The 15,118-nt window shown below is 46.6% G+C and overlaps 1 protein-coding gene across 6 annotated transcripts in view; it reads right to left on the bottom strand.

Moving 5' to 3' along the window:
• SPTBN1 (spectrin beta, non-erythrocytic 1) overlaps positions 1-15,118 on the bottom strand; it is a 210,742-nt gene that overhangs the window by 2,250 nt on the left and 193,374 nt on the right. For all 6 annotated transcript variants that reach the window (XM_042246161.1, XM_015094381.3, XM_042246160.2 and 3 more), the window contains 8 exons: positions 13,559-13,803; positions 12,340-12,478; positions 11,430-11,514; positions 9,481-9,677; positions 8,264-8,376; positions 7,520-7,583; positions 2,945-3,183; positions 1,569-1,742 (listed from right to left, as the gene is read on the bottom strand). In XM_042246161.1, coding sequence (XP_042102095.1) covers positions 1,569-1,742; positions 2,945-3,183; positions 7,520-7,583; positions 8,264-8,376; positions 9,481-9,677; positions 11,430-11,514; positions 12,340-12,478; positions 13,559-13,803 — 1,256 coding nt within the window. The remainder of the gene's footprint in view (positions 1-1,568; positions 1,743-2,944; positions 3,184-7,519; positions 7,584-8,263; positions 8,377-9,480; positions 9,678-11,429; positions 11,515-12,339; positions 12,479-13,558; positions 13,804-15,118) is intronic.

Genomic DNA, 15,118 nt, shown 5'->3' on the forward strand with positions numbered 1-15,118 from the left:
TGTGTTCGGGCCTGCATGGGATCGGCAGCCACCCCCGGACATCAAAAGGCCATATAATTGGGCCAATATACACAAGCGACTTGTGTGTTTCAATCACTGCATGTGTGCTAAGTTGCTTCAGCCGTGTGTGACTCTTTGTGACCCCATGGACTGTAGCCCTCCAGGCTGCTCCTCTATTCATGGGATTCTCCAAGCAAGAATAGTGGAGTGAGTTGCCGTTTCTTCCTGACCCAGGGATCGAACCCACGTCTCTTAGGTCTCCTGGCAGGCGGGCTCTTTTTTTTTTTTTAAGGTGGGTTCTTTACCACTAATGCCACCTGGGAAGCTCGTTTCATTCACTGGAAGGATCAAAAATGTTCCAAATGTATTTATACCTGGATTTGTTGTGGCAAAGACCACCTGGATGGACTGATCACTGCTCTAAACTGAACGCAAGAGAAAGCTCTTTGAAAATCATAAGCCCTTTTGAAATCTTGCCACTGAGTTTACATGCCCCACAGTAACAAATACCAGACTTTCTGAACTGACAGAAAGTCACAGAAAAGGTCTCCTAGATTTCTCTTCTTACATACATCTCAGAACCGAAGAAACTGCCCTGGTGAGGCCACTGCTGTGACACAGAGGGGACTGGCTGGGAGGGCTGCGTCAAGAGGAAGGGGGCATTACTGGTGTGGGAGTCGGGTACTCTCTGCCAACGTCCCAACCCTCTGACACTGTGTCAGGGAAGCACAGAGGGAGGCAGCCAGGGAGCCTGGCTGTCTGTGCTGGATGTTACGGTATGTAAAGTGTCCCAAGGCCGGACCTGCCTTCTGTGTGCACCAAGAGCTCAAGAAATCACACTGCCTGAATTGCTCTCATTTGTGGTCCTTGGCCTCGTCCAGCTGGCGTGAGACATACCCGTAACCAAGGACCAAAGCTTTCCAGATCCCAGAGCAACAGATCAGATTAGTATCATCCTAACTACAACATTTTCACTTTTTATGTTTTTATTTAAAAAACTTGATTTTTCTGCCCATTTCCAAGGATAAGCAGAATTTTTGAGCTTGGATCCACTCCTGGGGGAGTCGAATGTATTCTACAGGGTAGAGACACGTGGACTGGATGGTTCCAGAGGCGTCTGGAACATCCACTGGGTGAGTCAGGGGAGCACCGGGCCCCCTCCCCTTCCTGTTTGTCTCCATCCAGCTCTTGAATGACTCAGTTGACCTGTCTCCAGAAAAGTCACGAGCAAAGAACAGCATGTCCTAGGACTGGATTAGCTGCACGATGGGGAAACTATCTTTCTAAGTGCCCCTTAAACTGTGAGATGTGACGAGCTCACCCTGTCTTAGAAATACTAAGCTCCAGCTGGTAAGAAATGAAAGCTCTTTTTCTGCAGTGTTCAGCTGTGCCGTTCACCACAGAGATGCCGGGGACCCTAACTGAGATGTGTGCCTATCCCGTCTGTCACTCTGTTGGTAACTTTTTAAACGGTAGAGGAGAGGAACCAACTGATCACAGCATCTAAGAAAACCAATGCCTGGAGTGAAAATCAACACACACCCCCCCCACTCTCTGGTAACTCTTACCTGAGCTTGAACACGTGCTTCTTCTTCTTGTAATCAAGGGCCACTTCACAGATGGCTTCTTTCAAACTCACAGGGACCTCGCTGTGGTAGGGGATTCCTGAAGCAGCTGTCTTTGCGTCTTTGTAGAAACCCATTTCTTGGTTATTTATGACACAATAAACATTGTGCCAGGACCTGAGCCATAAGGAAAGGCATGACAAGGTTTGCTTTGAGCCACACCCCCTTAAAGAACTGACAGTCCGTTTAATACGAAAATGGTCCCCACACAACATGGCACGATCCTGTTATAATAAAAGCCCTTTCTAAATTGTTAAAAATAAACAATGCAGCAAAATTCCTCTGCAGACTCCCAAGACAAAACCATACGTTGCTACAATGGCAGGTTTTGAAGGATCCTTTTTGCTCTGACTTTGAAGAAAAACACAGTGCCCTCTTCTATTAAATAAAGAGACTCTCAGCTCTGACTAGAAAGCTTTTTGTGGGTGTTTGATACCCTCTCATGGTAATGGGGTACAGGCAAGGCTCCTTATTGGAAACATGCCTGTCCTTAAGTAGCTGTTCAATCTCAGCTTCATTCTGTAATGTGGCCTGGCAACCTGACAGGGAAGCAGAGTCAGGGCCATGAGCACGTATGGTGCACTGGCTGAGTTAGAAACAGGCAGCCTTCCTCCTCCCAGGACATGACAAACTGCCCTAAGACACTGCTTTTTATCAGAAGACACTTTACTGCCACCTTCCTGTAGTAACAAATCAATTATACTGTTCTCAGTGTGGACAGCAGCTCTCAGATGGGATTCCCTTATACAGTGTACAACCTGTACAACTGTACGTGGTGGGTCCCAGGCAGTTTGTTTAATGGTTAAGCACACAGGCTGTGGAGTCAGATAAGTTTTACTAGGGTGTGCCAGCTGTGCCATTTATGAGGGTATTACCCAGGGTGAGCTTTCTTAACCTCCCAGAGCCTCAGTTATGAACATAATAAAAGTAGGGCTATTGGGAGATAATCAGTATAAAGACTGCTAGGAGAAAAGGTGACTTAAACAACCCACATTAAGCAACCCACTTAATCCACAAGGAGGAAAAATAACAGTGAAATCACTTCACTCTAGGAAAGACTCCTCCCTCTCAATCTAGTGGCATTCCTCCTCAGATCTTCTAAGGCCTCTTCTTGCTGTTCTCTCACACACTTAACTCTTCCTTGTCTTTCTTGGTGAATAAAAAGCACTCTACTCCCACTTCCCAAGAAGGATGTGATGCCCAAGAAGCTACAGAACCAACCAGATACACAAACAACACTCCCCTCTCAATCGACAGCTGTCCACCTCCACCTCTAAGGGGCTGACTTCCCCTAGGACTGCCGGCCTCTGTGCTGTTACCTGCTCGAGGCCTTCTTATTGTGGGCCTCCCACTCATGCTTCCGGTTCAGGAAGCCTTCCATCTGGGCTGAGGGTGTCTCCTGGGTCCTGGCTGGCAAGGTGGCGGCACTCTGGGCTGGGAGAGCAGTCTTGGCTTTGCGATCAGAGGTAGGGGAGGGGATGGGGCTGGACTCTTTCGAGCTCGTCCTCTGTTCTGCAGCGCCGTTGACCATTTCGCTGGTGTCCACTGTTTCTGCCATCTAGGGACAGCGGAGAGGCCATTCAGCTAACCCCGTGAGCCCTGGGGGGGACCACATACGCTCTGACTCGCACACGTGGCTGTGTATAAATGCCTGGCACAGATCGAGGCAGTACAGTAAAACCATTGCACATCCCACAAAGCCAGCTGGACACCAAGGACATTAGAAGGTGGGGGTGGATTAATACCCGCCCGTTTACGGGGAGATGAGAAAAGCGAAATGCCAGGATGAGTTTTACTGCACTCTGCTCCTCTGATCAATCCATTTTCTCTAATAGAACTCAGATCATTTCCTCTTACGGTTACGTTAAAACGAAAGGACAACAGTAACAATCACACGTATTAAATATGAAAGAGCGGACGTTATACAGCAGCCACCTTACAACCAAGGACGCCACCAGAAGGGCTGGAAGTTGAAGCGAAAGGGCATTCACAAACAGATGGATAGACAACTCTATCAGAGCTACACGGCATTCCCCCAGAGTCAGACAAAAAAGACCTTCAGTTTCTGAAAATGCTCTCCAGCTCCCCTCCCCGCCCACCTCCCCAAACATGGTCATAAACACATGCAGAAATTAAGACAGCAATCATGCACTTCATGTCTACCATCCCTGTTAGACTTTGGAACTTAAGAGCTGGAAGGAAATGAGGCAAGTCAACGAACATCAATGTAACCACGTCTGCCGAAGTTGTATCGTGAGTGGGTTGTAGTTTGTGTTAAAGGAGCTGGAAAAGCCAATCACAGTCACTCAACACCACACGGCTATTTACCCCCAAACAAAGACAGAACCAGGGCCTTCCCCATCACGTGCTGGTTGATCACGGTGCCTTGCTGCACTGAGACGAGGAAGCCCAGCCAGCCAGGCTTCCAGCAGCTCTGACCCTTCAGGCTGGAGTCGTCTTCGGGAGTTGTTCCTTCCCAAGCTCATTGCTATGGTAACCCTCATGGCTTTTCGGCTTGGGAAATGCAGTAGGGTCTCCATTCATTATCGCTTTCAGCCTGTGTGCCATCAACTGTGTACCATGAACTGTAGCGGGCCCCTGGCTGATACACCCAGGGTGTGGGATTAGCGAGTTACTAAAGCTGGGTGTGGCTGACGCTTTAGTGGATTACAGACAACCTGCACCCCTTGTACACGGACAGACATGGAGGTGTCAATGGCACGCTCATTAGATAACGTCCCCCACCACTGCTGCCCAGAACCAAGTGACACCAAATTAGCAGCAACAACCTCAACAGGATCAATGGGAGACTGGCCACCACTGCTTGAACATCAGATATGTCAACTCTCGGAAACTGGGTGTCTCTGCTGGGTCTTAACTAAGTGACAGGGCAGGAGTCAAGTTTATATTCTGTCTAAACAAACTATCACTGTCAGCATCAGAGTTTAGGGTGGGACCAGAGGTGAGGCACTTGAAGGGTGTTTGTGATTAGACTTCTTTATCCACACAGCAATGTGGAAACAGGATCGTGAGGGCAGAGAGGCACGGGTGAGGAGATGCATGGTGATTATCCTGGCCTTGCAAGTGACAGCCTGCAGACCTGTGCTTATAAGCAATGGGCTATTTAAGTATTTCTCTTGCCTTTCACTTTTAAAGGCGAGACAGAGGGGAAATAATGGCCAAACAATAAAACACCCCTGAGTCGAAAGAAAGTGAGTGGACGTTAAAGCTGACTAGTCTGTTTTGGTATGAGATTTCAAGAGACTTCTAGTGGGGAGGAAGTATGAGATTGGTCTGGAAGGCCTGTGTCAGGCATGAGTCCAAGGAGACATGGGGTTAGTGTGGACAGAAACCAGGTTAAAAAAAAAATTAGTGCTGCAGGTGTGACTCAAATACTGTAAGCGACAGCAATGACCTGGACAGCGGAATGTTTACTGGGAAAGGGCTAAAATTTCTCATACTTGGTCAGACTCCAAGGCAGGTGAAGGCCAGGGGAAGCCTCAGCTGGGGGAAATTCTGCAGCAAAAATTTTTTTCTTTAGAGTTAGAAGGAAAGAGAAAACCCCAAACCAGTATGCAGAGATAATTAATGTTTATGCAAATGAATCACTAATCAAGAAAACAAGAAAAATAAAAGGAACAAAATGAATTTTAATGGACATGTGCTTAAGCATGCCAACAGACAACACGCAACTAGAGACAAACATCAAAAGCAAATCATAGTGCTGTGACCAAACAGTGGGTCCCTGTGGATCCCCCTACCCCCACCCAACATTGCTTCTCTTTAGCAATTAGTCCAGAGTGCTTTAGTGGCTGGATACACCTGAGATAGTTCAATCAGAAGGTGAACATAAACGCAACGTGACAACTAGCAGCACATGGAATGCCTGATTGGTTTTCTAAGTGCACGAAGCAACACTATTGTCAAAAGGTCATTAACTTGAGTCTCTGCACTGTAACTCAGAAGAATGAAAAGAGCTTTTCTTCTTCTGATACAATCCAATTACAACTAAAAATTTGTTCTGGCAAGCTACAATTTAAAAATCTAGATTAAAAATAGGCATGAGAACAAATGCCAAAAACATCATAGCACTCCTTCTCTCTACGCTTATGTGGCATTTTTTTTTTGGTCTTCTGAATACAAAAGGCATAAAATTGGGTATTAGTCCTACTGATACAAAATTTAAACATATATATATGGACACATCACATATATACATAGAGAGCAATGACACATTCTAGTTGGAGCCAGGAACTGGGCTCCCTAATGACCAAAGATGAAGCAGTATTTTTTTCTAAAATGAATTTTGGTATGTTTTAAGGCAGAGACCCAACAATGGTGCATACTACTCCCAGAACATAAGAAGCTTGGCATCTATCTATATATCCATCTACAGCTGCAAGTAGATAGATATGTACATAGAAATAAGGAAAACACAAACAAGATGCTATATGATGTTATCCTGACAAAAGAAAAAAAAGACATGCATCATGAAATGAAAAGACAAATTAGACTTAACTCATGGAGAACACATATCAAAACAGGTCTTCTAATTCCGCTAACATCTAAATATGGCAAATGAGTAAGTAAATGTCTCACACAGCTTTCATGTAATATGGACCTGGTTTGGTTTTGCCTTTATCGGTACCAGGAAATCATCTCTTTCTTTAGCTTTTATTCCTAAGGAATAGAATTTCTGATAAAACATTTCAATCCCTGCTGGTGGTCTGATAAACAATATCCTAAAAGACTCCTTATTAGAGAGTGCCACAAAAAGTCGTAAGAAAATGAAAAATGAACTGGAAGATCCATACGAGACACACAACGGAATTTCTGTCTAAAGAGACACTGAAAGAACTTCTGGAGCCTGAAGGCAGGCAATGGCTCCTGGGGTGGTCTCCCAAGTGCATCATTCAAGTAATCAGGGTGAACCAGCATGGCTTTTGTTCCACTGGTTGGAAAAATTTAAACAGTTTGACACCCTGAAGTCATCAACTAGATGGAAAGGCATGGAAGTCTGGCTGGGCAGGCTTCCCAAACATGCCGAGAAGTGCTGCCTCATCTGCCAGGATCCACGCCCCAGCAGCACTGATGGTGACCCAGATGGAGGTGGAGGCCCCTGACTCCTGAGCCCAGCTGTGTTAACTGCTGTAAGCGAGCCTACCACTCTCAGCTCGGGACTTGGCAGAAAAAAATAGAGGAACTGGTTTGTAAAAAGGTAATAAATGAATGATCTGAGGGTCTCAAAACCATTCAGATTCTGCACCTAAAACAGCTTCAACTCTTTTGTATTGTTTCTCAATAAATGACTGCATCCTTCATGGAATGTTACACAGCTAACCTTAGGTTTTAATCTTAGTACTGGAGGTCTCCCTCCTCATCCACCAGTCTTCCTAGTTCCTGGTGACCTGCCGCAGGTTAATAACATCTGTGAAGGGGGCTGTGTATGGTGCAGGACTGCACCCTGTTAGTACAACTGGATGTGCCGTACCTGTCGATTCTAGCTTTCTTCTTCATTTTGCTGTGATCTCATTTAATTTCAATTACTCACGTAAGGCTTTTGCTGCAACATCTTAATAAAGTAAAAAGCTCACGATAAATAAACAAAAATTATGTAGGCTGCTTTCAGGCAATGGAGCATCCATCAGTTAAAAGACTCAAATAAACATGAATTAAATGCAAACAAATATGAAACCAAGGAAGACTACGAATTCAGTAAAATTTTTAACACTGTGGGTGAAGTGGACGCCAAAAGGTCAAACCAATGGTATTTGGAAAGAGTGGTTCTTGACAAACAGTAGTGAACTTCACAGTCCAGACCACGGTTGGTCACTGGCTGTCCGTCTGCTATTAAAGTTTTTGTAGTTTTGGTAGGTTTGAGAGCGGTAACTAACCCGTGGAGATCCCTGTTCAGCCGGCAAACCATTCTGGGAAACTTGGTCTCCTTTTGAAGTATCCCTGTTGGGAAAAAAGGGAAGAAAAGGTGGAGGAGAGGAGAGGAGGAAACAGGGAAGGAGGGAAGGTAGGGAAGAAGAAAAGAGGAGAAAGAGAAGAGTAAGGCAGGATGGGGGAGAACACAGGCCAACTTTATTAGAGCCTCTCTCTCAGAAAAACATAAACAGCCCTCTTTTACATAATGGGATTTCTTTCTAAAAACTTTCAAGTGTTTCAAATGGACTCTAGATAGGGAGTGAGACCTCAGGCATCAGTGCCCATAGAGGTGGCATTAGTTGTCACGGAGCTTTAACCACAGCAAAATACTCAGCCTTTCAGAAACAGAGAGTAGTTTCTGCCCTTTGTTTGAACTCACCCAGAACTTTCTGAAAGCATCACTGTGCAGTCACTGGCCTGAAACCCAGGTGGTTCATTCCATCCATTTACTCCTGGGGAAGTTGTGTGTGTGTGTACACACGTGTGCACAGCAGAGACAGTGCTGTCTACACTCCACTTTCTATGCCAACACAGCAATATTACTGTGGACAAGTCAGTGTCCTCAAATGTGACTGCATGACGGGTCTACGCTGTCTGCAGAATGACTGGCAGGAAGGGCACAGTGCAGCACAGGCTCAGAAACGAGCTTCCTCAACCCCACTTGTCACTGAGGCTGGGTGCAGGCAGGCGGGCTGCCGGTGACTCACCACTGCTGCTGGGACTCAGTCTCCTCGGAAACCTTCGTGCTCGGCTCGGGGGAGGGCGGCCGCCTCTTCCTCTCCTCTTCCTCTTGCTGTCTGCGCACTTCCAGTAGCTCCAACTGAGGGAGAACACCGTGATGTCCGGCAGAGCCCCAAACTCTGCCTCTTTTAAGGAAACGGTTCCAGGTGAGCCCTATTTGAGTGTTCTACATTGGATCACACAGGACGACCTGGAGCTCTGACATCCTAAGCAAAAGCTCATTAAGGTCACAGGAACTGAGGCTACAACCGCGAGCCACAGGAAACCAAGGTCTGCGTGATGAAGCAGACCCACTGTACGGGCTGGCAGGATCCCTGCAGTTGTGTGTGGCACTGGGACATTGAGTTTAATTGCTACATGAACTCTGCAAGCCTTGAATTCACTGAGGAAGAAAGCAGCTGAGTGGGAAGGTCCATTCCGGACTTCCCATCAGAGCTCAAACACCACAAAGTCAGCACTGCAGTAACTCCCAACGAGGCTTCTTGGGCTGCGATGGGAATTGGGTTTAGCTAAACCCCAATAACACATTTTAAAAAAGCCACAAACTAGTCCAACTGAAACTAACCCATTTCATGAGCAGTGAGTACCACAGCATTCCACTTTAGCACAGAAGTATACATGTATAGTTGAGAAGCCCAGAATCGTAAGAAGAACATCATTTCTGTACAGCATAAAGAATCAGCTTTCCACTGGCAGTGCAAGTGTCTTGGGAGAGAGATCACCAGTGAGCAAGTCCTGTTCTAAAGCCTTCATTTTGGCAGAAGAGATCATCAGGACTGGGGAGAGCCTGGTGGTCTAGGATAAGCTACTCCTGCCTGATGGGAATTCCAATTCTGAAATCTGAAGATAACTGTATGGCTACGATCCCTAGGAACCACAGCTTCTATGAGATATAGAAAAAAAAAAAAAAAAAAAAACAGATCAAAAGAGGAAAGCAAATCCCAATCAGTCAATGCCCAGACAGCAAATGATCACAGATCTCCATGCCCAGGAAGTGACTGAGGGGGCAGCTGCCCTGGGCCATCTCCTCAGGTCCTGTACCAAGAGAAACATCAAGTCCAGGAAGACCCTTCATGCTTTTAAGAACAGAGCAATGACATGAGCTCCTAGGTCTAGGTGAGCGGGAAGCAGAGCTGCCCACGGGAAGCACCACAGAGCACGCCGGCTCCCAGTGGTCACTCACCGTCGTCAGTCTTTCCAGGGCAGAGAACCTCTCGTCCCAGGTCGCTGCAGACTTTTCAAAAGCCTCATGGCGCTTGATGAGCTTCTCAACCTCGTCCACGCTCTGGCCTATCTCTCGGCTGGACAGGTAGGGCTCCTGCCCGAGCAGCCAGGCCTCGGCCACACTGGCATCCCTTGAGAACTGATGGACCTCTAAGACTGCACAGGAGAGCAGAGAGTGAGAATGTGGGCAGGTGACTGGGCAGCTGGGGTGGTGCTGCCCTCTAGTGGCAGCTGCCTGCACAAGCTGCCTAGTCTAGTCCGGACCTGCTCTGTCCACATAACATCAGGGGAGCTACACATTGCGACTTCTACTAGCCACATTAAAAACAGGTGAAATTAATTTTAGAAGGACATTTTAGACAACTTGATATATCAAAGTGCTATTTCAACATGTAATCAGTGAAAAAAAAGAAACATTACGGAGCTGTGTTACATCTTCTTTCTTCTGTACTTGAAATTTTATACTTAGAGCACATCTCAATTTGGACCAGCACAGTACAGGTTCTAAACAGCCCCATGAGAACAGTTGCTGCCACAAGACCATGTAGGACCAGAATATACGCTCTGCTCACTCAGCCCGACTACAGTGAAGTAAGCTTTGGAGCCCTGCAGGAATTCACAACCTATGTTCAACCAGACGACCCTGATGGAGCAGCCATTCACTGATCACACTCTCTGGGTTGGAAGTGCTATGTTTTACTTTGGGGGTTGAAAGGGAGGGAAGGGTCTGGGAGCCCTACACAAAATGGAGATGGTATGGGCTAAAGGGCTTCTGCTTTATCCATTCTGTCCTCCACTTGAGAAAACACAGCGTGGCCTCCACCTACTGCACTGTGAGAAGGCAGGTCAGATCCTGCTCTGTCTGCGCTGGGGCTGACTGGCACTTTCACTACACACTAAGCAGCAGTGCCTGGGGTCATTCAGGTAAGAAAAACACTGCGGGCAGCGTCGGCGTCACCCTGGTGGCCCCCAACGCTGCACCACACAAGGGACTCTTCACCTCATCAGGACTGCTCAGCACACAGCCTGGTGCCTAGCTCACAGTGCAGGGTGTACCCTGGGCTTTGCTGAACTGAAATGAACCTGCCCAGGGAGTGGGCGAAATTAACAGACCAAATTCTCACCCAGAGAATGGTCAGGAGTGGGACTTCTTGAGCTGAGGCACTCAAGAAATGAGGCCTAACATTTTTTAGAAAAGGACCTTCGGATTCTGCTTCTAGAAAGCACTTCTGGTACCTGAGAGTAAGACTGAAGCCTGGAGCCCCAAGCACAGAATGGCAGAATACAGTAAATACGGTAAATGATGCTTCAGTTGGACTACCTTTGGTGTTCATAAATACTACTCCCAATACTGTATGTTACAAATTCTGTTAGCTCACATATTCTCCTATAAAATGAGACTAAAATAGAACCTACCTCAGAAGATTATTGTGGAAAGTAAATAAAGAAAAAACATATAGAATACTTAAGAATAATGCCTGCTTCACTGACAATTCTTTATCATTGTTAGCTTTCATTAAGACCTAACCAAGCCAACTTTCCATCTTCTTGACTCTGCAATAACAATTCTTCCTAAAGGTAACTGGGGGGTGGGGGGGTCTCTTTACTGCACTCCCCCAGAGGGGATGCCCATCCTGTGGTCCCCATGCTGTTCCTACACACCTAGACACGACTCACAGCACTGAGGTCAATCATGGGAATGAAAGACAACGAAGGTGACACAGGGAACAATTTAAAAATACTTATTAGCATGAAAGAGTTAAATAAGATATTAAAAAACAAACATTCAGAGAGGCTCCAAAAATCAGTAAGAGATAACACTGTATCAAACCAATAAAAGCAGGTAAATAAACTCGCTTGCTTTCAGTGGGGACCCAGAAAGAGCAGAGAAATTTGGTATATCCTTACTCAGTCTTAACCATTCCCATCGGTCTTCCCACTTGTCAATCATTTCTTTTCTCTTTTCTGTCAACTGCAGTAACTTCTCCTTGATCTGTGAGAAAAGAAGAACCCCAGGGACATCTTAATAGACTGGACCACATCCTCCTAGTCTGCCCCTTGATGGGTCACTTTATGTATGAAAAACACATTTTACATAGAGATCACCACTAACGTAGGAAAGATCTGAGAACCACTCAGTCCATCTGTGTGCCAGGAGAGGACAGAAAAGCATGGCAACGCTCCTTCCGGAGGGTGCTGGGAAGAAGGCCAAACTCCACCCGAAGTTGCTCTGTTGTGAGGTGGCCAACAACGTATCAAGCCCTCTCCAGACACCAGGGCTCCCGGGTTGCACACATGCAGGAAGAGAGGGGCAGTGACAGGGCCAGGCCCCAAGCTCTCGGAGGGCACGCCCGAGCCCTAGAGGGGGCCTCCCGCTGACAGCCACTTACCTCTGTATCACCAGCATCCTAACTTGACTTAGCAACCATGCACTAAAGAGCAAATTGGTCTAGGGCATAGGGGACAGAGAAGGGTGTCACCCATGCAGAGGGCCAATGGAGGAGGTGAGAGAGAACAAACCCTCAGCCATGGTCCTTGAAAACTGTCTTCTGGGCCACAGACTGATTGGTTTTAGACCTACGGTCTTGCCTAAATGCCTTATTGTAACACACAAGAAAGAAGCAAGCAGTTTTGAAATACATATAAACATGTGCTTACGTATGTATGAATGCAAACACAGATTTCTCTCTGTGTGTAAATATATATGCATACACATACATATGTACAACACATACATACACACCCGAGAGAGGCATTCTACATCTGAACACCAGCTGCACTCCTGGGCCCCTGGGCCCCGAAGCAAAGCAGCACATACCTCCTCAGATGCATAGTGCTTCCTTGCCAGCAGGGATTTCCCCAGTTCAATGCAGGTCGTAAAACTGTCATTACGAGCGTCGATTTCAGCTTTGATACCTTGATGATTATTCATCAACAGTTCAACAGACGACACATCCCTAAAATTATACAAACAATACTTTCTTTATGAGACCGAGCTTTTCAAATGCTCGTGCAGGTTTCTAAACACGTAATTACTCTGATGGAAACTGACAGCACGGTGTCTGATTCACAGTCTGCGCCCAGGTTGGGTCACAGAGCTGCAGCATAGAGGAGTATTTCAGGGCCAGCTTTGTGGCCTGCCCACTTTTCTCTGCATGTGTTTGTGCTATAGTCATTCTTCTCAGTGTTGACCAGAAAAACCACTGGATCTCTGTTCAAACTTCTAGTTTAAAATCCAGTTCATTCCTCTTCAAGAAGGTTCAGAGGAGTAACAGGCATCCCCAATCATGCCCTACTGAGCTGCCAAAGGTTCAGGACGTGTTTCAAAGAGCAGTAAATACTGTCTCCTTATTTAGACATGAAGACAGAGCAGAAATCAATGACGCCATGAAGACTTCTCATCCATCAAAACCTACTGACTGGGAAGTCATGACCAGGGGAAACGTAACTGCTTCATACATGTAATAACCATATTTCTCCTCTTGGGGCACAGTCCCTTTCTCAATTATGGTGGGGGCTAGAGCCAGCAGGGGTGAACAGGAGGTTGTGGACGTGCCTGTCTGCTCATCTACAAGCTTCTTTTCACTGCTCTGCATGAAACATGGCCAAAGAGAAGATACAGGACAAATACTAAATACAAATCCCAGGACCCCAGTAGAGCAGATGTGGAGGGACAGAGGTACCTTTAGTAATGTGCATAAGAAAGGACAGACTATTTTAACCTAACAGACCCAGAAAAGCCATCTTGTTCCAGGGGTAACAATCACTAATCAGACCCAAGATCCATAGCTGCTGTGAGGCATGAGGCCCACAGATGAGGGTGGGAGGGCCCGGTTGAGCGTGGACCCCGGGGACAGGGTTGGGGAGAACCAGGAAGGGCTCCACAGGGCTCCTGATGACACTGGACGCCTCCTTCCCTGACAACTGCGTGCAGAGTGAAACAGCGGTGCCCCCCTCACCCCAGGGCCCTTTCCCGCCCTTCCTCTGGACAGGAGGCTCTAGGGCAAGGCTCTGGTCAGAGAGGCAGGCAGCATTACCGGGGCTTCTCCTGGGCTTCGATCTGCCGGATGACATCCTCCATCCACAGCATGAGATCGCGCACCATGCTGAAGAAGCGGAACTTGTCTCCCGTGTCCACCAGCCGCACCCTGCGGCCTTCGCAGGCGTCCAGCAGGGCCTTCCACGCTTCCAGCACCTCGTTCTCCCGTTTTTGGATGTCGTCGGCCTTGTCGCCCGCGTAGGCTGCCTGGAGGCGGGCCGCGTCTTCCTGCAGCTGCCGCACCTGTGAAGCCGCCGGGAGGTGAGCCGGGCCAGAGCTGGCCTCTGAGCTACCACCCCCACTGCCCACTCCCTCTACGCACTGTCCCAGCCAGTGACAGAGCCCTGCTCAGGAAAGGCCCTTGGAGGCGGCCCGGTGGGCGAAGCTGGCACAGAAACACATGGCACACCTCCACATACCCAAAAATAAATACCTAATTTGCTCCTGCACGGTATAGAAGGTGTTCTTTATCACAAATGAGAAACTGCCAAGAACAACTCATTTTGAAAACACCTTTTCCATTGCTACGTGATGCTGCTGCACACATATCACCTGTAAGAGCTCCCACAACAGAATATTCCAACTTGAAAAACAAAAATGCCACACTCAACGTAGTTGGAAAAAATAAAAACTGATGCCAAAGAAGATAAAATCTTAACAGCCAAATTTCAACAGAAAGCTTTGGAGAACAAGAATGAAAATGAGTCTTATTGAGAAGATGCTACCTGGAGATACTGTAATTTGTCATCTCTCATTTGGCAAAAATGGAAGCTTCATGATGTCTATCCCAGAGAGCTGATTCACCGCTAATGGGACAAACAGCATACAGCTCCTACAGAAGGCACAAGCAGTACACACTGGAACCACAAACGTGTGTGCCTTTTGATTTTATGATTCCATTTGGTGGAATTTATCCTACATATACTTTTACACTTTTAGGAAATGATATACATGTAAGGTTATTTATCATCACAGTGTCTGTAATTATGTCAATAGTAATTATATAATTCAAATTCTTATTGAGAAGGTCCTTAATTTGTAAATGTGTATGAGTGCATCTGGTTTATTTATTTTAATCATCGAGGATGGTCATCCAACAGTGTCTGCAAATGTGGTAAACAGGCTCCCAGGCAGGCATGATAAAGAAAGGGGACAGGCTCTAGGAAAAGTGCTCCAAGATGATGGGGCTATGCAGAAAAAGCAAAGCATACAGAGTGTGCAGAGTATCAACTTTCTGTGTAAAAAGAGGAAAAAAACAACAAAAGGCTTTCATGTTTTTGTTGGGGGTGGTAGGGATGAGGATACATCATTACAAGAGAAACTCATAACCATGGCTTATCTGATATCCAAAAACTACCCTCTCTTATGTTTTATATAAAGTACATAATAGTAATGCCGTGTATGTGATTTGATTTCCATATCCTAGGAGTCTTCTGTAAATATTCTGCAATTATGGCTCAGGTATACACTCACATGACAATAAGCAAGTTCCTAGGGAGCCATTTGAATAGATAATGTTCTGTGTGTGTGCGTGCACGTGTGTGTTTGTGTCCAGTCG

Source organism: Ovis aries, chromosome 3, assembly GCF_016772045.2.
Source record: "Ovis aries strain OAR_USU_Benz2616 breed Rambouillet chromosome 3, ARS-UI_Ramb_v3.0, whole genome shotgun sequence".
NCBI lineage: Eukaryota > Metazoa > Chordata > Mammalia > Artiodactyla > Bovidae > Ovis > Ovis aries.